The sequence below is a fragment of the Gastrolobium bilobum genome, unplaced genomic scaffold (genome assembly GCF_033153095.1).
Source record: "Gastrolobium bilobum isolate Gb01-03AN ecotype WA unplaced genomic scaffold, APGP_CSIRO_Gbil_v1 utg26078, whole genome shotgun sequence".
Classification (NCBI taxonomy): Eukaryota; Viridiplantae; Streptophyta; class Magnoliopsida; order Fabales; family Fabaceae; genus Gastrolobium; species Gastrolobium bilobum.
In genome coordinates this window covers 98,809-119,553 of record NW_026896138.1, presented here as the reverse complement: position 1 = coordinate 119,553, position 20,745 = coordinate 98,809, and the positions used below count along the sequence as shown (strand labels likewise).

General features: G+C 35.2%; 2 protein-coding genes across 2 annotated transcripts; both read left to right on the top strand.

The window, feature by feature from the left end:
* Positions 1-1,353: 1,353 nt before the first annotated feature.
* On the top strand, positions 1,354-6,016 carry LOC133297979 (dnaJ protein ERDJ3B-like). The gene is made up of 10 exons (XM_061497218.1): positions 1,354-1,460; positions 1,564-1,712; positions 1,837-1,969; positions 2,426-2,537; positions 3,118-3,234; positions 3,536-3,622; positions 4,678-4,737; positions 4,839-4,916; positions 5,137-5,208; positions 5,310-6,016. Exons 1-10 carry the CDS (start codon positions 1,390-1,392, stop codon positions 5,466-5,468), a joined length of 1,038 nt encoding a protein of 345 aa, XP_061353202.1. The 5' UTR covers positions 1,354-1,389; the 3' UTR covers positions 5,469-6,016.
* A 2,492-nt stretch (positions 6,017-8,508) lies between these two features.
* Positions 8,509-11,683, top strand: LOC133297987 (phospholipase A1 PLIP2, chloroplastic-like). The gene is made up of 5 exons (XM_061497227.1): positions 8,509-9,090; positions 9,544-10,044; positions 10,352-10,411; positions 10,574-10,990; positions 11,105-11,683. Exons 1-5 carry the CDS (start codon positions 8,509-8,511, stop codon positions 11,681-11,683), a joined length of 2,139 nt encoding a protein of 712 aa, XP_061353211.1.
* Positions 11,684-20,745: the final 9,062 nt, after the last annotated feature.

Sequence of the window (20,745 nt, the reverse complement as noted above, 5' to 3'; positions counted from 1 at the left end):
AGAACGAAAATTGGTTTGAGGATTTTAGTTCCTCTGTTTCTTTCCCACTGTTTTATGTGGTTTTTAATACAAAAATAGCACATTTTTGTGTCAAAAAAATTTGCGACACATAACTTGAAAATTATTTATTAAGCTTCCAAAAGCTATAAAAAATCGCTGAAAAGAACTGCTGCTTTTGAGATGAATTGTATTAGAATATTATTGGTTTGTTTTTCTGGGTTGTTTTGTGATGAAAATCGCTCAAAAATCTAATAGTTTTGAGCTTTGATAAAGCTCCGGTAGTGGAACCCAGTTTCAAGCGGTTCAACCCGTCAAAAAAAGAAAAAGACACTGCAATAAGGAAATCATAAGAAATCGTCGAGGTTAAGGTGAGATTGTGAGAGATACATCTTATTTATATTTCTCACTAAAAAGTTTTATGAAATCCACACCAATTGAAAATTCATTAAAATCGTCAGATTTTTGAATACCACAAGATTATTTTTTCTTTGTTTATAATTCTGATTGAATACCAACTGATTTGGACGGCTCTAAAAAATATTTTAAAATTATAATCGAATACCACGTGACTTCATTCAATACTTTAAAATTTTAATTGAATATCAATGGATTTTTTGTCCAAAAATAATTAATTAAATTATTTGAAATCTCAATCCAATACATTTTCCTCATATAAAACTATCTAAAGTAACACTAGATACTTTTTTACTAATAAGAAATTCTCTTTTAAAATAGTACGGAAAAGACTTTCTTTACTTTTTTGGAAGGCCACCCACATTAACACAAAAGTCCAGCTTCTTTTCTGGGCCGTTAAATGGAGTCCAACTTGATTTATATCTCTGGACTAGAGGCCGAGGCTTTGCAGTTGCATTGGGCCTCCGACAAAAGGTTGCGAGGGAGCAAGCACCAAAAGCAATATTGTAAACAACGAACAGCTACATTTTTTAACAAGAAACAAAAGGCTAAAATGGTAAATTTATCTTTCGGTGAAATTTCCAAGTCGTTAGGACTTGGGAGTAGGACCAGGTGGAGGAGATGCATGCGCAAATGACAAAACGGGAAAATAGAGCATCGACAAAATCTGACGTGGAGATCCAGGATTGGTTGGAACAACCAAAGCCTTACGGTGATTGGCCAGTTTCGAAACGAACACGTTGTAAAGCGTAGTGTCGACTCCATAGTCAAGTCTTTGGCGGAATCACTTTCAGTTCTGCCACTGTAAAATCTGCAGCCACAAGAGAAGAAGCGATTCAATAACCAATAACCAATAATCATACGCACAGAAACATTTGATTTCTCATCCCTAATTTTCATTGCAACGAGATCCGAGCGAGAATAGCTGAGCCCTAGAATTTCATTTCGGAGAGATCCAAGTCTCTTGTCATCTTCATGGCGCATCGAAGAGCCAAGCTGTTGTCCCTTCTTTGCGCTCTCTGCTATTTTCTCAACGCCATTGCTGCGTACTCTCTCTCTCTCTCTACTTTCTCTTCTTTTTAATTTTCCCTGGAAAATGCTCAGTTACTAGTAAGAACAATACATCATATGATATGTTGTGCATTGCAGCAAGAGCTATTACGATACACTTCAAGTATCGAAGGGTGCATCGGACGAGCAGATAAAGAGAGCATATAGGAAGCTGGCATTGAAGTACCATCCTGATAAGAACCAGGGCAACGAAGAAGCTAACAAGAAATTTGCGGAGATTAACAATGGTATATATCTTTGGTTGTTTGTTTTGGTTTTAATTGCCCAGTCTATTATCACTATTTGTTTTAGATTCAGAGGTTTGCTATTGTTGTTGTTGTTGTTGTTGCTGTTTATTGTTATCCCTATCAGCATATGAAGTGTTGTCGGATAGCGAGAAGAGAAGTATTTATGACAGGTATGGTGAAGAGGGTTTGAAGCAGCATGCTGCTAGTGGAGGCAGAGGTGGTGGAATGGGAATGAACATGCAGGATATTTTTAGCTCGTAAGTCATCATCTTAGCTTTTGCTGGATTTGTTCTTAACCTATCAGTATCACATTCGAGAAATGTTATTCTTGTATTAATTACTGTATATTTATCTGACCACTTTTTACATGAATTAGTATATATTTTGAATCAAATTACAAATAATACCACCATGTGGCAAAAAAAGGCAGCTAAGGAAGGCTATATAAAGATTTTCTGTATAGTCATACCAACATACTCTAAACAGAACATTTATGGTTTATTGATTCTTGGAGTTCCTCTTGTTTGCTTCAATTTTTATTATGGCACAAACCTCAATCTAACCATTGATTTATAGGCATAGATTACAAAGTAGTGACTAGGCAGACTGCTATATATTTTTTGTGTGTTTATTCTGCTATACTTATGTGTTTAGCTTATAGTATGGGGCTCTGGTCTTGGTTTCATGGATGACACAATGGATTTTCCTTTCAGTTTCTTTGGTGGTGGGTCAATGGAGGAGGAAGAGAAAATTCTAAAAGGTGATGATGTAATTGTTGACTTGGACGCAACCCTAGAAGATTTGTACATGGGAGGTTCCTTGAAGGTGAGATCACATCTAGCTACTATTCTCTGGTGCATTCAATCTATATATCTGCCGAAGTGCTTGTGTCATACCATTTTTGAATTTCTGCAACATTTTATTCTGAGGATATAGATGGCAATGGAATAGACTCAAGATTATCAAACCGGTTTTCATGTTACACATATTAACTGCAAAGTACACTTTGATTTAGGTGTATGAGCCAATTGAAACTAGAAATAAAATTAAAAGAAAGAACTGCTCTAGGAGCTGTGAAGCAGAGCAGCTTACATCAAAGCTTGGCCTTGTCCATTTAATACACATATAACATATTCCACATACATATGATATCTGATATTCCTGGAGGTTGTTCTTATTTCCCTTTCTGTTCTATCTCAGATACTTTGGTCTATTAAACAGTTAAGTACATTCATTGAGAAAGCACTTTTGCCAATAGCCAGTCATAATTGTAAACTATCACAGTGATTATCAATTTGGTCCGTTAGTCAATATTTTCATCATGCTGTTGTGACTTGAAGTGTAGAGTTTCTGAGTTATTTGGTGATTACTTATCTCTTTGTGACACTTGCATTGTAATTATCAGGTTTGGAGGGAGAAAAATGTTGTAAAACCAGCACCTGGGAAGAGACGTTGTAACTGTAGAAATGAGGTTTACCACAAGCAAATTGGGCCTGGGATGTTTCAACAGATGACAGAGCAGGTAAACAGCATCTCTGAGAATGTTGAGTGAATTCACTGAGTTATATTTTTATATTTTTGAATTCACTGAACATAAATATTTTTCTCTTATATACTACAAACATGCTGCTTTCTTGTTTCATGACATTAATTTGTATGACTGTGAGATGTTTACTTTTTCGCGCTCATAATTTTTTTTTTCTTTCCTTTTTTCCTTTGTGTGCGTGTTTGGGGGGGGGGGAGGGGTGTTGTGTAGGTTTATTTTGTTCCCATTGTTAACATATGTGGAAGTTTTCACTCTATTTCTGAATTTTCCTGTCCAGGTCTGTGAGCAATGTCCTAATGTCAAATATGCAAGGGAGGGGTATTTCATCACTGTTGATATTGAGAAAGGCATGCAAGATGGGCAGGTAAACATTTAAAGTTTATATATAGGCTTTAAGTATGCATAATATCATGTCTTGTTACCCATTTTCATGTGTGCTCTACACTATAAAGTATATCTAATCATGTGTGCATCTAAATTCTGTTTTATAATTCTGCTTGCAGTTCTGTTAAAACTGGAATTGATTCAAAATTTAACATTCTAGTTTACGCATAATTTTTTTAATTCTGTTTTATTTCACTTCAACTGATGATAAGTTCTTCTAATCACTGCAAATTATATCTATTTGTACATTTAATTTATTTATTAGCATTAAAAAATAAGAAAAAAAAAATCCATCAACTATTAATCTCTGTTGTACACAAAAAAAAGCCGATCAAACATATTTACTGAATTGTCCAATGGCCACATGCATAAACAGTTCAGTTTCAGTGGCTCTTACTTTAAGCTAGTACTTTAAGTTATTTTTTGTTTTCAGTATTGGTATTAACAATGGTTCTAAGTTAATTATTGGATGCATTTGTTGCTATTCTTGAGTGCTAAATATCAATGAACTCTGAGCTATAGTGTAAAAGCTGAAGAAACTGTTCAAGTTTGGATAAACAAACAAAACCAAAGCCTTTCCCCACTAGGTGAGGTTGGCTACTTGAATCAAACTACACCATTGTGCAGGAGGGAGAGAAATCATGCCACAAGAGAACTGAACAAAAAAAGTTGGATTGTTCCATATGTTTGAAAATCAAATTTTAATTTTTAGGGTTGCCTGGTTAAGCTGGAAAATGGGCAATTGGGAAGTTTGGAGTGAAAATCACTATACAAAAAGTGGACCCTTACTTTTTTTAATTCAGCCCCTAAAACTGATATTCCGTCTACCAAGGACCAAGGAGTGAATAGCAAAAACCTTCTATGCCACTCCACTTTCTCTGCCTCCTCTCTGTTTTCCACTTTGGTACCAACCATACCGTAAGTGTTATGTTGCTATTGAATGATGTATATAAGTCGTGATTCTGGGAAGCTTGCTGAAAATTTTAATTTTTTCCAAATTAAAAATTGAGTTAACAAGGTCTCTTCCTTCTGCAGGAGGTGCTATTTTATGAGGATGGCGAACCCATAATTGATGGAGAATCTGGAGATTTAAGGGTTAGTAAGTCAAGTATTTTTATCTTTGTTAGCTACTGCTTTGTATGCACGATATTGTTATAGGTGCAGTGTGCTGACAATTCATATGATATTTTGAGCAGTTTCGTATCCGTACTGCACCTCATGACATCTTCAGAAGGGAAAAGGATGACTTGCACACCACTGTCACTATAACTCTGGTGAGTATCTCTTGTTGTTATGCATATCAATTGCTTGAGTTGTAATGTGCCTTTGCTATTTTGGACACTATGCAAGTAGTAACTACTGTTCTATTAACTAGCATGGCAGAGTTAAAATAAGACATTTAATTGATTTTGCAAACCGTTGACTGCTCTCTCTGATATTGGTGTCCTTAAAATTCTGGGCTTTATAATATTTATTAACCTTAATTTTCTTCAGGTTCAAGCCCTTGTCGGTTTTGAGAAGACCATAAAACACCTAGATGAGCATCTGGTGGATATAAGCACGAAGGTGAGTATGAAATATCCTCGTTTCAGATACCAATTGGTGAATATATATGTATACACACACGCGCGAGTTACATAGCTGACAGTCTTCTTTTGACACCTTAGGGAATCACAAAGCCAAAGCAAGTGAGGAAGTTCAAAGGGGAGGGCATGCCATTGCATATGAGCACGAAGAAAGGAGATCTTTACGTCACTTTTGAGGTTCTATTCCCCACATCACTAACGGAGGAACAGAAAACAAAGATAAAAGCAATTCTTGGTTAGAATACATACAGGATACATGTTATTTCGCTCATTATTTCCTCAATGTAACATGATTAGGTGGTGATAGTAAATGCATGCCTTGGGCTTCCCGCAATTGCCCTTTTGTTAGTTTACAAATAGATGACTTTCCCCCCGTTCATAATGATGCGCATCCTGTAATCCTTGCCGTCTTGTGAATTCCAGTGCCTTCTTGGCGTGCTATTTTGATACGAAAAATAACAGTAGCTGAAAAGAAATGCCTACATTAGTTTTGTACCGTGTCTGAAATTGTTCCCCTGTGAACTAGGACTTGATTGTAGACATTGACAGTCTAGTGCCCATTTCCATGTCACCTTTCTTCGTGGTTTTAGCCTACACTGATGGTTGACACTCACTTAAAATGAGTAAAAGTTGGCAGATACGAGTTGAGGTCACTTACCCAAGTTGATTAATCGTGGAAACTTGGAAAAGTAAGTTGACGGACCTATGTGCGCTTACCTGCACTCGACGATTATTGAACTTCCAATGTTCAAGGTTTATAGGTGTAGTTCGGTCAAATAATCTATGTTTCTTGATGGAAGCTCACGAGATTTGTTGATTGGTGCAAGCACTTCACTTTGATGGCAATGTAACTTGTGTTTATATGTCTTAGAATATCACTCAGATATTTTGATTGGTTTTTTACTCAACAAATCTGAACAACATTGTTATGTTCATAAAAATATTATTTTGACAATTCAAGTAAATCAATTATCCAACTAAATGACATCATATACTCAAACATAATTAATATGCTTTTTCTTCGTAATAATTCAGATATCCCACGGCTTTGTGCCGAATTAAACCCGTGATTGCTCAAGTCTTATTTTTTTCGATTAATAAAAAGCCAATCGTTTGTTGTCCAACTTAAAAACAGTATGTATGCTATGTAAAAAAAAAGTAGTATATGTTTTAAAAAAAATAAGTAGTATATTTACTTAAAAGTAAGAAGCAACTGTTGCTAAACATGATTGAAAATTTATAAAATATAAACATGGAAGAAGTCAATTACATTCATGTTAGAAATGTGAGACAACATTTAAATTTTTTTGAAACTTTCGAATCTTGGGAATAGAAGTCATAAATCCCTCCTAGGCAAGTTGACAACACCCCACCCCAACATTAAATGTGACCCGATAAATATTTGTCACTATTTTACAATACGATGGTAGTTTAGTTGATATATGGAACTTGAGCAAGTGGGAGTGAGAATATGTATTTGATCCTTTTCAGTATCATCTTTGGAAGAAGTTTAAAATCTTAATTCTGAACTTGAATCGAACAAAATTACCTCTCGTGGAGGATACATGTGATTTATCTAAAAAAATAATAATATGAGTAATAATTTTGATGATTTTATGGAGAAGTTCGAAGTTCACAATTTAAAGAATTGCCCACATGCTAAAGGTTTGAAAATTAGAATGTGCTAATTGTCATTGCCTTCGTATCATAATTGTTTACCCCCTCCCCCCTCCTTCCAAAACAACTTGTTAGCTAAGAAGTCACTATCGATTAAAATAGGTTCGTAATTTTCTTTGTCAAATTTTTTTATTTAGATTATTACCTGAGTTTCTTATTCTAATTTTAACTTCACTATTACTTTTTTAATAACTCATTAATTTTGTTTTAAATTCATCGCTATCTGGTCATGAATAACTGAATGATAAGGTTTGCAAAACAGATTTTTTTTAAAAATGTTGTAAATAACCTTGACAATAGTAAATACTAAATTGTCCAAAAAAAATAGTAAATACTAAGTCATTGAGAAAATTGTCATTTTATTAAAATTATAATCTCATTTACATTTTCACTCACTTTATTAATATTATCTCTTTCTTTATTAACATTTTCTTTCCTATTTGTTAGTACTTTATTGATCATTTCTATCCCTTCATTAGAAAAATAAACGAAAGAGATATAATATTTTTTTCTCTCCGTTTTAAAATAATTTTCACTCTATAAGATTTAATTTTTTGATACTTTATACAATTAGAAAGTTATCAATTATTTTTTAGAAATTTATCATTGTGTTTTGATATCTGATAAAGTGGAATGAGAGGCATTAATAAAATGAAAGAATCAGATATAATTATTTAAAATTAAGATTATTAAATGTCTTTCTTAATTATTGTACAAAGCTCTAAACAACAATATTCTGAAATAGAGAAAGTAGTAAGTTGAGATATTTTGGGAAAACAAATAAATGCATTTAGTTATCAATATATTTAATAAGGATAGCTAGAGCCTAAAGGTAAAAATAAAAGTGAAAAAAATTATTAATATTATCTTAATAATTTAATTTGACAAATAAATTAGATGAAACTTAAACCTCTAAAATAAGAGTTACTTAAGACCTAAAACTGTATTCTCTCGCACACACGTTACCTTTGTACTTAAATATTAAATGATCAGAGCCGTTGTCCAGGGAGGGTTGACCATGGATTTGCTTATACATAACTTCTGACCGGTGTTTCATAACTGTATAAACTTACTTCATAAGAAGGTTCACAATTGTATAATTAATGATATTTGATTATTCTTAACGGTATAACCTAACTTTGTAGTAGCATCCACATGATTGGTGCTTTACGAACACATCAGTGATAGATAGCACATAGCAGCCATGTTCATATACACTTTACAGTCTATATATTACGTGGCACTTATTTGAAAGCACGCGCTTTGCTACGAAAGTTCAAAACAAAACGACAGAGTTGCCACAACATCCACACGCAGGAATAAGGCTTTTTCTATTCAAACTACGATATTGGAACGAAGCCGTCAGCATAACCGGTTTTAGCGTAGCTATATTTGGCGACTTGTTTGGTTCCAGCCTCCTTTTTTTTCTTTCTCTTTAAACAGAAATTGAAGGAACAGAAACCTGAACGCTCTTTGGGTTCTCTGTTACAATAATTCCCTGTAATTGGGCTCACATCGTTCTCTCTCTCTCTCTCTCTCTCTCTCTCTCTGTGTGTGTGTGTGTGTGTGTGCTAACCAACACAGTCATAATCATAACATAACAATGGATACTCTGTGTTTACAAAGTAGCATTTCTGGGATAGCACCTTCCATTCATATTACAGCAAATGCACGTGCTCAGTCTCAAGTTAGCGCGGTGGGGCGTTCCTCCGCCACCGACAAATCCTCGTTGTTTTCTAGATTCTCATTTATATACCCTTTGAAGTCTCTTTGGCACCGATCAACTGGGAATGCTATGTACAATGTCGACGACGCCGTTTTGGTGGAGAACGCCGAGGGACAGAATGGAATGGCGGAGCCAGAAGACGAAGGAGAGGGTCAAAATGGGAATTGGGTGTTAAAGATTTTTCATTCCAGTTATGTTTGGAGAAAGGAACAAAAGGAGAGCGGTGCTAATGATGAAGAGAAAGAGGAAGTTGTGGCGAATGATGAAACCGATGAAGAAGAAGAGGAGGAGTGTGAATGTGATGATGGTTGTAGGATTGATGAAGAAGAAGAAGAAGAGGTTCGGTTCGATAGAGACTCGTTTTCGAGAATGCTTCGGAGGGTGTCCTTAGCTGAAGCCAGATTGTATGCGCAAATTTCCCACTTGGGCAACTTGGCATACTCTATTCCCAAAATCAAGGTATTTTAAATCTTCTATCTCTCGTAAATGAATCAGATTTCTAAATGCCATGAATTGGCATCAGATCCACCCTGTTGTCCCTGATTTCCCAGAAATTTTCAGAGACTAATGTGGATGATATCTTTGAATGTATCGTAATTGTTTACACGGATAGGTATATAAATCAGCATTTCAAAAACCCTTCAAGGTTTAATGTTGATGAGGCAAATCTGAACGCTTTGTTGGAAATGCATTGCTCTAAGATTTGGTGTTCCGTTTTGTGTCTAATTTTTCTCATCTAACTCAGAACAAATGGGATACTTATCATTTGGCGGCTCTAACTTTTAACAAAACGAAGCAAAGCACTTATGTGATTTGCAAGGAAAATTGCTTTGAAAAATAAATCATGGATTTTGGTTTTTCCTGAAAAATGCATGTCTGATACTAATTAATATTTTGGTTTTGTTAATTTAGCCAGGGAACCTCTTAAAAAAGTATGGTCTGCGTTTTGTAACTTCATCTATAGAGAAGAAGGAATTAGCCGCAGCAGCTGAAAAAATTCAGGCATCTGCTGCAACTCAGGAAGAAGAAACTAATGAGAAGGATGCAGGAGAAAGAAAAGAGCAGAAGAATGGTGGATACAAGATAAGTGCATCTTTTGCTTATGAGATTGCTGCATCTACTGCCTCTTATCTCCATGCTCAGACAAGAAGCATACTTCCATTCAAATCGTCTAACGGTGTGGTTGGTGAAGGTTCACTTGAGGCAAGCAAGGAAAGCGTTGACAGTGTTAACACGGCAAACACAGAGGTGGCATTGTTGAGAAAAACTACTGGTTCGGTGACAGCAGTGGTTTCTGCAAACGAGGAAGTAAAGCAGGCTTTTGCAGATGATTTGAACTCAACAGGTTCTTCACCCTGTGAATGGTTCATATGTGAAGATGACCAGAGTTGTACAAGATTTTTTGTTATTCAGGTGGGGAAAACTAATGAGGATATGTTTTTTTATCTTGCTGTATAAATTATACTTCTTGGTTGCAGCTAGTAGCTGTCTGGTTATTTTTATAAAATACTAGTGAGTTAGCAGTAATGCATGAACACTGAAACATGATAAAAACATGATTATCATAATTCTCAATAGCTAGATATATCATTTAGCTTATGATAGTTAGCACTAGCAGCAATGAATGAACACTTGTACCTGATTCACTGCCAATGTTGTTGTTGTTGTTTTTTTTTTTTTTGGTGCGTTCTGTCCCACTAATTATTGTTTTAATATGCAGGGTTCCGAGTCATTTGAATCCTGGAAAGCAAACCTACTTTTTGAGCCAGTTCAATTTGAGGTAATTGTTAATATTACAGGATAAGTTAGCTTTTTCCTCGTATCATTCTTCTTGTTAATTGGGGAAATTTTGTTCTGTTTTAAGTTATAAATAATTTATAATCTTTCTTAATGTTTACCCTTCCTCAAAATTGAGATAATGAGATACATATTCTTTTCTTAGGGTTTGGATGTCGTTGTCCATAGAGGTATATATGAGGCTGCAAAAGGGACATATCAACAGATGTTACCAGAAGTTCGTGCTCACCTAAACTCTAAAGGCTCTCGTGCAAAATTCCGTTTCACTGGCCATTCTCTCGGAGGAAGCTTGGCATTACTTGTAAATCTTATGCTTTTGATAAGGAACGAAGTGCCAATGTCCTCTCTGCTTCCTGTGATAACCTTTGGCTCCCCATCCATCATGTGTGGAGGTGATAGTTTGCTTGACAAGCTAGGATTGCCACGAAGTCATGTTCAGGCAATTACAATGCACAGAGACATAGTACCACGAGCATTTTCTTGCAATTATCCACAACATGTCGCAAAACTACTAAAGGCTGTTAATGCCAATTTCCGTAATCATCCTTGTCTTAATAACCAGGTAAAGTTCTGCTTTATCTGAAATTAAGTGTTATATAATAGCCATACGTATGGTAATTTCAATTATATTTTTAGTCCCTTCAGTCAATTTTTTGTGTGTATCTTTTAACTGCAGAAACTATTATATACACCAATGGGTGAACTTCTGATTCTACAACCAGACGAGAATTTTTCACCAAGTCATCATCTCCTGCCCTCAGGGAGTGGTCTATATCTTTTGAATGGTCATCTTTCAGAATCCAATGACACAGACAAACAGCTCCGAGCTGCTCAATTGGTCTTCTTGAACTCACCACACCCACTTGAAATCTTAAGTGACCGATCTGCATATGGATCTGGAGGAACCATACAGAGAGATCATGACATGAATTCCTACTTAAAATCTGTGAGAACTGTGATTCGCCAAGAACTTAACCAAATCCGTAAGGCAAAGAGAGAGCAACGGAGAAAGGTGTGGTGGTCTCTTGTGGTGCCACGTGGAAGTGATGCTGACGTTCTTGTTTGGAGGTCCATTGTATCGGTCAATATGATTCAAGACCAGCCTCCCTTCTCCGGCATCTTACAGAATGGTAGAGAATCCTTGAAATGGTTCAGTAGTCTCGTTGCTTCCCAACGTATGCATTTCTTTGTAGTGCTCTTGTTTCCTGCACGCTTGTTATTCTTGGAAGCATTTAGCCTTATTAGGTTAAGATGAAAAGATGGTTGTTAACTTTGTTTTTTCTGTTGACTGTTGGGACGGTTGTATAGTTGGTGGGTGGGACAGTTAGACGATTCTTTATTCATTGGTTTCCTCAAAAATGATATTGTATCTCCCAGTCCCATGAATAGTGCTTGTGGAGAAAATATTGCTCAAATGTATATTAACAAACACAATCTAATTACTTTAGCATTCGAGTGATGCTTATTTATTTGTCCAATACAAGGAACTGAGTGTTTGGTATGTTAATGTCTATAAATCCAACAAACCAAATTGCGCCTCTCGACTCTATTGACTATTTTGCCCATTTACACGCAAAGAATTCTCGCCCGTCAAACTTGACAACGTCCATTTGGATTTGGTCAACCACTTTTCCCTCTCACTTACCATGTCTTTTCAAGCAAAACTGTCTACTTAGTTAATGCTGTTTCAATCATATAGCGATGCTTACAATTTTACTTAATATAATCCAAAGATGCCATAATAAAGATTAATCTTGTTTTTCTATTAGACAATCAACCACTGAGCCGGAGATCAATCTTAATAATACATCTATCTACTAACATTAAAATATTTCAAGCCTTAAGATATGTATTTTTTTTAGAGAGAATCTAGACACTGAATTCAGAACTAATGAATTATATTTTTTGAAAATATATATATGCATTTTTCATTATGTTCAATCCGATTTTTGGCTGAATTCGATCATCCATTTTGTTTTTCACTGAATTTGACTAATTTTCGCCGGATGAAAGCACCCGAACAAAGGAAAAAGTTCTCATGATATTGAGTAATGCTATGTTCACATCATCCAAAGACCCACGGCAAGCTTTGCCAGACATTATTTTTGAAACAATCAATCACCTGACCAAGTAGCTTGCAGAGTTTAGTTAAGATTTTTTCTTAGTCAATGATAGCTAGGCTGGTATTACTCTATTGTATGTGAATATGCACATGACGTGACTAACAACTTCAACGTTTTGAATATATAGTAAAAACACATTTTATAGGGAAAATGGAGGGTGAATGATCAAGGTTCAAGAAACCATTGAAATAGGCCACAGTATTGTGGCGCTCAATGGTCAAGAACCATGCCAACTCGCGGATTTGAACGAGAGTAGCAAAAAGAATCCCACATTCCCTCCGCATGTGATACAGCCAAATAAAAGAAAAATAGTACATTAACAAAAAGCAAATGGCTAGGATTAGTAACTCAAAAACTACTTACCTTTTTTTGTTACCTTCGGCTATATAAAGAGTACATATTTTATTCATGTGAAATAGGATGATTACATTGTGTTTTGTAACGCTCCGTATGCAGCCGGTTAATTAACATTCATATGATAATAAGTGCAGTATGCTCAACTTAATTATTGTGGAAATTAACTAAATAAATTTTCTCTTTTTACTTATGTACTGCAAACTTTTTCACTTCTATGGCCAAAATAAAATGGACAACATTTTGGACCACTAGAGATAATTTCCACCATGATAACTTCAACCTGATTGACAATTTAATATAATCCAGGTATACCACAACATAAATAAAACATATTGTCCAGCCATCTATAGCTTAGGCTATCTCATAATCACACTGTCTCAAAATAATGTCCATGATGTTAGTTATATAATTACATCAAATAAATAAAAGAGATGCAATTAAATAAGTAACATAGACCTGTGCATGCATCACTTACAACATATACAGACTATCAACATGGCATAGACATCTCCTATGCTCTCAAAATATACATGGCATGTACAACTCAAAATAAGGTATGTCAGGTACAAATCTAAATATCCACAAGACCCTGACAATCATGTCAAATAGTATCTATCATCTGGCCTCTTGCCACGCAATGTCTCAGCACCATTAGCTCTTGTACCTGAAATGGTAATCCCCATAACGCGGGGTGAGATAATATAATTATCTCAGTAAGCTAGGGACCCTTGGAGGGCTCCTCCACCCCTAAACTCACTTCTGGTATAAACACAGTATAAAAATCCATGCATGCATCAAAATATGTATGGCAATGTAGTGTGCAATAATGTAATCCTACTGGCCAGAGAATATAACAAGTATGCATTACGCAAGAAAACATCGTCTTGCAACATACTGTATGAGGAAACACTGTCTCATACTATGCATAAGGAAACATCGTCTTGTGTGGCACACAAACATACATACATATACATGCAACATATAATAAATCATTTTTAATATACCATATCAAACTACCATCCTCCCTCGGAGTCTGGTGGAACAAGTAGGGGACTAACCCCAAGAACCGAAAGCTTACCTGTCAAGCACTATCCTCCAATGCACTCCTTGTATCCAAGGGATCACAACCACAATCTCTCACAATATCACAGCCTATTCCAAATACGTGAAGACAATCAGTACATATATATTAGTCTACCATATTCAATATTCAACCACATGCTGATTCACAATACCTTTGTAGGTGTTGAGGTGTTCAATCATACTCATGTCGTCCTTATATTCAAGCTTCACAAGTCGACGAACCAGGTGTGCTTTATTCCTGGGAGTCTTCTTCTGAATCGTGGACTCCAACTTCGTCCACAACTCATACGCGTTCGTGAACTCGGACACGTGCTCAAAGAGGCTTTTGTCAATGTATTTTCTGATTGTAGCTACCGCCTTACGACTCTGGATCTCCCACTCCTTATCGGTCTTGCCTTCCGGTCTCTTATCAAGGGTAATGGGCTCATGTAAATCTTTGCAGTAGAGATGATCTTCCATCATCGGTCTCCAATAGGTGAAATTGTCTGCGGTCAGCTTGAACATGTCTCCATCATTGGTTATGCCACTGGTCTCCATCTCGTCTCCCTCAGAACCCGTCGAACTCGGGCTCTGATACCACTGTTGGGAACTCGGTTCCGTCAAGCTTGGCTAAGCAGCCTTTTGCAGAAGTCAATCAACAAGATCCTCGATCTCGGATCTCAGCAATACCTCGGCCTGAATTTCACTAGGTCGGGCAGCGCATTGGAAAATCAAAACACAAACAGGAGAGAGAATGAGAGAGAGAGAACACAAACAGTTTTAACGTGGGAAAACCTTCTCCAATGAAGAAGTAAAAACCCACGAGACCTAGTCCAGTTCAAAAATCCACTATGAAAATAATGGTTACAAAGAATCAAATTCACCAATGTGGTGGTTAACTCAACCTCTCTAACAATGGTGATAATCAGAGCTCTCTAAAGATGTTTCACTCAAACTCTCTCTAGAGATCTCTCAAATACAAAGCATAAAGTTTTGCTCAAATAATTTTCTCTCAAATTTCTAATCTCTCAAATCTGACCTAATCTCCACCCTCAACTAATGAATATATAAAGGAGGTGAGATCTAGGTTTAAGATTTTTAGAAAACCCTTCAATGGGCTTGGGCTTAGCATTGAAGGAGGAAACCCAACAGGCTTGAGAAGCAATATACAAGCATCTACAAATTATGAAAGAAAAAAAAGTTACTTCTAAATGCAGACAATGCTTATTATTAGCACAAACATAAGCAATATTCAACCACATGCATTTAAGTAAAAAAAAAAAAAAATCCTCAAGTTTATACGTAGAGATGAGTGGAAAGAACTAGAACTCAGTGAGTTAATAAGAATGCTATAATAGCCAAAATAAAATAAAAAATGAGGATCAATCGACTTGGTTAGTGAGAATATAATAATAGCCTATATCAAAATAATGAGGATCAATGGGCATAGTTGAAGGTCTTCCTGTTTAAAACGTGGATGATATTGAACTGCTAGATTTAAAAATAAGATATCGCCACCCCCCACCTTTTAAAACGGGGAAAATGATGCAAGTTGAAGGACCAAAATAATTTTTCAAAAACGTATCTAATTTTCTCTCTAACCTGTGTGTCCCCCTCACCCCACCCCCCACCTTTTCACTTGTTCCCTGGCTTAACAAAACAAAACTTAGAAACCCGACGAGTGTTGAATGATATTGTTAAACAAAGTCATTGTGAATTTTCGGGCTTTGCCCCTTTCTTGTACCAAAAAAAAAGTCATTGTGAATTTTGGATCGAAGATATATGAAATGGTTTCCTCGGCCCATGTTTAAGCCCAATAACAAATGAGGCGAAGTTCTTGGTTAATGCCACTTTACTTCTGTGGACCTAAAAACAAAATGCCGCTTTTCTTTTGTCACTAATCCGTCATAGAAAAAAAAAAGTAAGAGTAAGAATATTCTTATTATTAATTTTTTATATTATTAACTTACGGGGAAGGATATTGTGACAACCAAGTTGTGTTACTATCAAGTGACTACCAATCAATCTCACCGTTAGATCGATTATGTTGATCCAACGGTTATATTTATTTTCATCTTTGTATGGTCATGATTCCTCATATTTAAAGTGAAAACATTAAATATGAGAAATCATAACCATACAAAGGTGAAAATAAATATAAAGTATTAAATTTGGAGAATCATGACCATACAAAGATGAAAATAGATATAACCGTTGGATCAATATAATCGATCTAACGGTAAGATTGATTGGTAGTCACTTGGTAGTAACACAACTTGGTTGTCACGATATTTTTCCCCTTAACTTATTACCACTCTAATATAATTATATATTTGAAGAGTACATTAATTATTTTCTCTTTTCACAAATTTTTCAAAGATTTTGGTTAAAGAATGGGATCTAATGGTAATTAAATGATAGTAGAAAAAAATAAGTAATAAGAATATCAAAATAATGATGGGACATAAAAACAAAAAACGCTAATGCAACATGCTTAAATCTCTTACATAAAATTCACTCTCTCTTTGAATTTTGTGTCTGATTGCCTTAACTGTAGAAATAATTTTGCAAAGGAAATTAAACAAAAAAATAAAAAAACATTGTTTTTTTTAAAAAAAAAAGCAGCGTGTTTCACTTTCATTCGATTCCTTATGGGGACAGAAGGACTTAGCTTGGTGTTAAGTTTCAAGTTGTGGGATCCCAAAGCCTATCATTGTATGACTACTTTTTTCTCCATCCCTACAATTTTGAAGTGGAAGCCCCAGCATTCAGCAACCAACCAATCTCTAGTACAATCTCTAGTACAAATGCGTATGCAGCTTAACTGCATACGACTTTTTAAGGTGCTGAAACAATTTTCAGAAAACCTTTCATTTGCAACTTTCCTTTCCCATTCCCACTATATAATTAAATGGTACTCTACACAATTATGATGTTTCTTGCCCATACTCTTTTCCGTGGACTTTCAGGTTCAGGTGCATCACAATGAGTCACTTAATTACAATGTGTAACCCCATGGCCAATTGGCCATAACGTTTGATGGCTGATTCCTAGCGTGGTCTTCACCTTTATGATGGAATAGATGCATAGATAGAAGAATAGGCACTATGAACCATTGGCCAATAGTCATATCCAGATGTTCGACCCACAGATTCGATAGCATTGGTTATTTTTAGAATCATTCCTTAAACGAGAAATATAGTATTTTCAAAAGTCATTACCATTCTTCATATATAAGCATTAGGGAAATATACTTCACCTTTAACTGTAAAAAAAAATCCGCCAACCGATTTACACTATGTACTATGGGTTATATATAGTTATAATAGTAAAATTATTATTTTTCTCTTCGCACGTCAGTTGATAATGTCTGAGAAAAAAAAATAATTTTATTATTATAACTATGTACTACCGTAATACATAGTATAATCAGTTGATGCAAAAAAATTCCTTTGCATCAACAATTTAAAAAATGCACCCTAAATATTAAGCTAGGAAACTCGATCGACTAGTTTACTTCTAATGACATAAAACCATTCTAAATGAGATGTAAAGGAAGATTGTTCACTGCAGACTCAGATCTCTATAAAACCTTTTCCCTTTTGGCTCATAATGAAATTCGACTCCCATGTCCCAAGCACTCGGGAAAAAACACAATTTTTTGTAACTTTTTTTTTTAACTACTTGCATTATATTATAGAATTATTGAATAAAAATATATGATGTGAGAAGAATTTGTCAAGTATTTTCTTTTTCAAATATTCTAATCGGTTCATCATTTCGCGACTAGTTCGATTTGAGACGGATCCCGAAATTAAAACCACATATAAAGACAGTATTGAAAAAGATCGAACACATACTCTCAAATATTTCATCAAGCACATTGTGCCACCTAGTTTTGACAAAAGCTCTACTCTTAATAGAAGACCCACTATAATCCATCATTATTTGGAAGGAAAATGCACATGATAACAGCACATGGTGCCAGTAACCTTATAACTGGCCACCACTTCCCTTCATGTTCCCAACATTCAAACATCAAGTGTTATTTTTTTCCCCCCAAACACCTCTTATGTTTCTGCTTATCTCAATTACAATCCCAATTCTCCCAAAGCATTTGTTTATAACTATTACTAAATGCTTTCCTCTTAATCAAATCCCCTTAAAATTTCAAACAAGGAGAAATTATTAATACTTTAGATTCAATGTTCATTTTATACAATCTAATTACAATGTACAAAATACATGTTACACTTTTTAGTGGCATCATTCCACGAGATGTAATATGTCTAGTTAATATATGAGCATAGACTACCTAGTGCATAGATTAGTGTAAGACTATATCACACACACACACACACACACAAGGAAAAAAAAGTCTAACGCAGATGCCCCTAAGTCTCTGACTATAGAATAAAGTACTAAAGAACTGGAGCCCTCGTGAGAGGCACCTTTTCTTTCGCCTCAAGAAATCAAATTATGCTTTCAATACGGATGTGAAAGGTTAATGTAAAGAATAAAATAATATTCTGCCAGAGATATAATCTATGTTTTTTTGCAGAGATAGCAGTATTTTGTTATTTATATGAATGATGGAGATGTGCGAGGCATGTTTTCCTCTTTTCCGCCAATGCTATTCATTATTCCAAATCTAGCTTATAAATAAATACACGTCTTTCTCTCTGTCTTCAGTGTAAAAAAAAGCAAATTCGTTTCAGAGCATTCAAAACATCAAATAAGTTAAGTACTAGCTGTGCATTGGCCTTGCGAAGTATACAATAAATCCAGCTATATTCCAGCCTTCATAAATTTCAACCAAATTCATAGATTTTAATTCTCCCTACCTCACCCCACCCCAATTTTTTAAATGTTTGGTTCGAGTGGGTTGGGAAGCACTTTTAGTGCAGTTAGCTAACAAGGAAAGAGGGAAGTTATCATTTTAAATTTGCATCTTCTAATGCTAGTGGCAAAGAACTGCATAATTACTTAATTACTATTTCCCTTTTCTATTTAACAGTTCAGCGTTGAAGAGTTTAATGCTACTTGAAATCAAATAAAGATGTGAGAACATTTGAAAAATATATACTAATGTCAACCAATTATTTGTTGAATTAATGATATATATATAGAATTGGATGATTATGCATGACTGGAAGCCCTCTAGGCATCTTGGTAATATAAAATCATTTCCGTTGTCCAAGGGTGAAAAATGCAAACATAATCATAGATTAAGGTGGAAAATTAAAGTGCCGCTCTTCAAGGAAAAGGGGAGTCAAATTTTTATTTTTTTTTAGTTGTTTACTCTTGCTAAGGAAAAGACGCATCAAATCACTTGCAAGTAAAGGAAGAATATTTCTGGTCTCTTGGGTAAATATCATTAGACTATTGAATACTTATGGCTCTTCAGGAAGCTTCTAATTAATATGTAATGAAACATGGAGCGGGAGAAAAGAATTCTGAAATGGCTATCAAGCAAATCGGTTACAAAAAATGGTTTTAAACTTGCTATTGGGGAGTCCTTTACATATAATGAGAAAAGGGGGAATTTTTTTCAATGCATATATTTTGTTCTTTTCTCCTTTGACAGAAGGATTTTGACCTATTATTGATATTATTTGCTGAGAGGATGATACTTAATAATTTTTTATCTCACGTTTTAAGTTGCTTTCACATTTTGGTTTCTAATTAGCACATGCTAACGCAAGTCAGCGGATTCATTCAAAAACTTTTCTGGCAACAGTTGTATGGTATCTTTCGTCCAAAGTGACAACCAGGGAATCACTGTATAAACACAATAATGCATCTTTTACATGAGAGCAGAAATACACAGTCTTTTTCTTGTATCAGAAGCCACGCCTCAAACCAGATACAATTATTACGCTTTGGAGGTTGAAACCCTCATTAATTCCAAACTACCTTGTTAAAGTTGTACAAGCGTAAGGACTTTAAATTTTTCTTTGTTCTCTTTTACAAGTTTTTTGGCAGGACAGGTCGTACCAATGCAACAACAGCACTACCCTCCACAGATTTGCTAATACCTAGCCCTAACTCGCACTTTTAACACTTCGTTTTATATGAAAGATTGCATATATTCAACCAAAAATGTCAGACAGTACGGAACACATATGCAAAGCAAGTGAAAGTTAATAAGATTTTCTTTCTAATCCCTTTGTTTTCTTGTATTGAGTGCTGCCCTTGCTCTTTTGTTGTATATACATTAGACCAGAGGGAAAAAAAAAAAAAAAAAAAAAAAAAATGACAACCCTTTTTCCTTGTTCACTTCAAAACAGTGTGCCCCACCACAATATGACCACGTTCAAATAACCTCATAGTCATGTTTCGTGACAGTCTCAATAGACAGGACTGATTCCCGAAACTGTGCTTTTACCCCCATCTCTGTTCTTTTATTTTATTTTTACAATACGCTGACATAACCATGAAGGACGGCCAAAACAAAAACCAGAAGGCATAAAATTTTGACAGACTTAAACAAAAACTTGGACACAGCAAAATTTCTGGTGGATACATAAATGAATGAACTTCAATGGAATGTCAGTTTTCTAGATAGATTAACCGTTGAAAAATAAGATGGCGAGTAGCTAAAGACAAGGAAAAAAGACTAGGCAATCGCGGCAAACAGTAAAGCCTTTATTTTCCATTACTTAAAAAAAATATATATATATAATTAGTGTTTCCAAGTCCATTAGAAGCAAAAGGTAGCCGTTAACCAAGATCCGTACTTAAATACGAAATTTAAAGAGGAATTGCGGGGAAG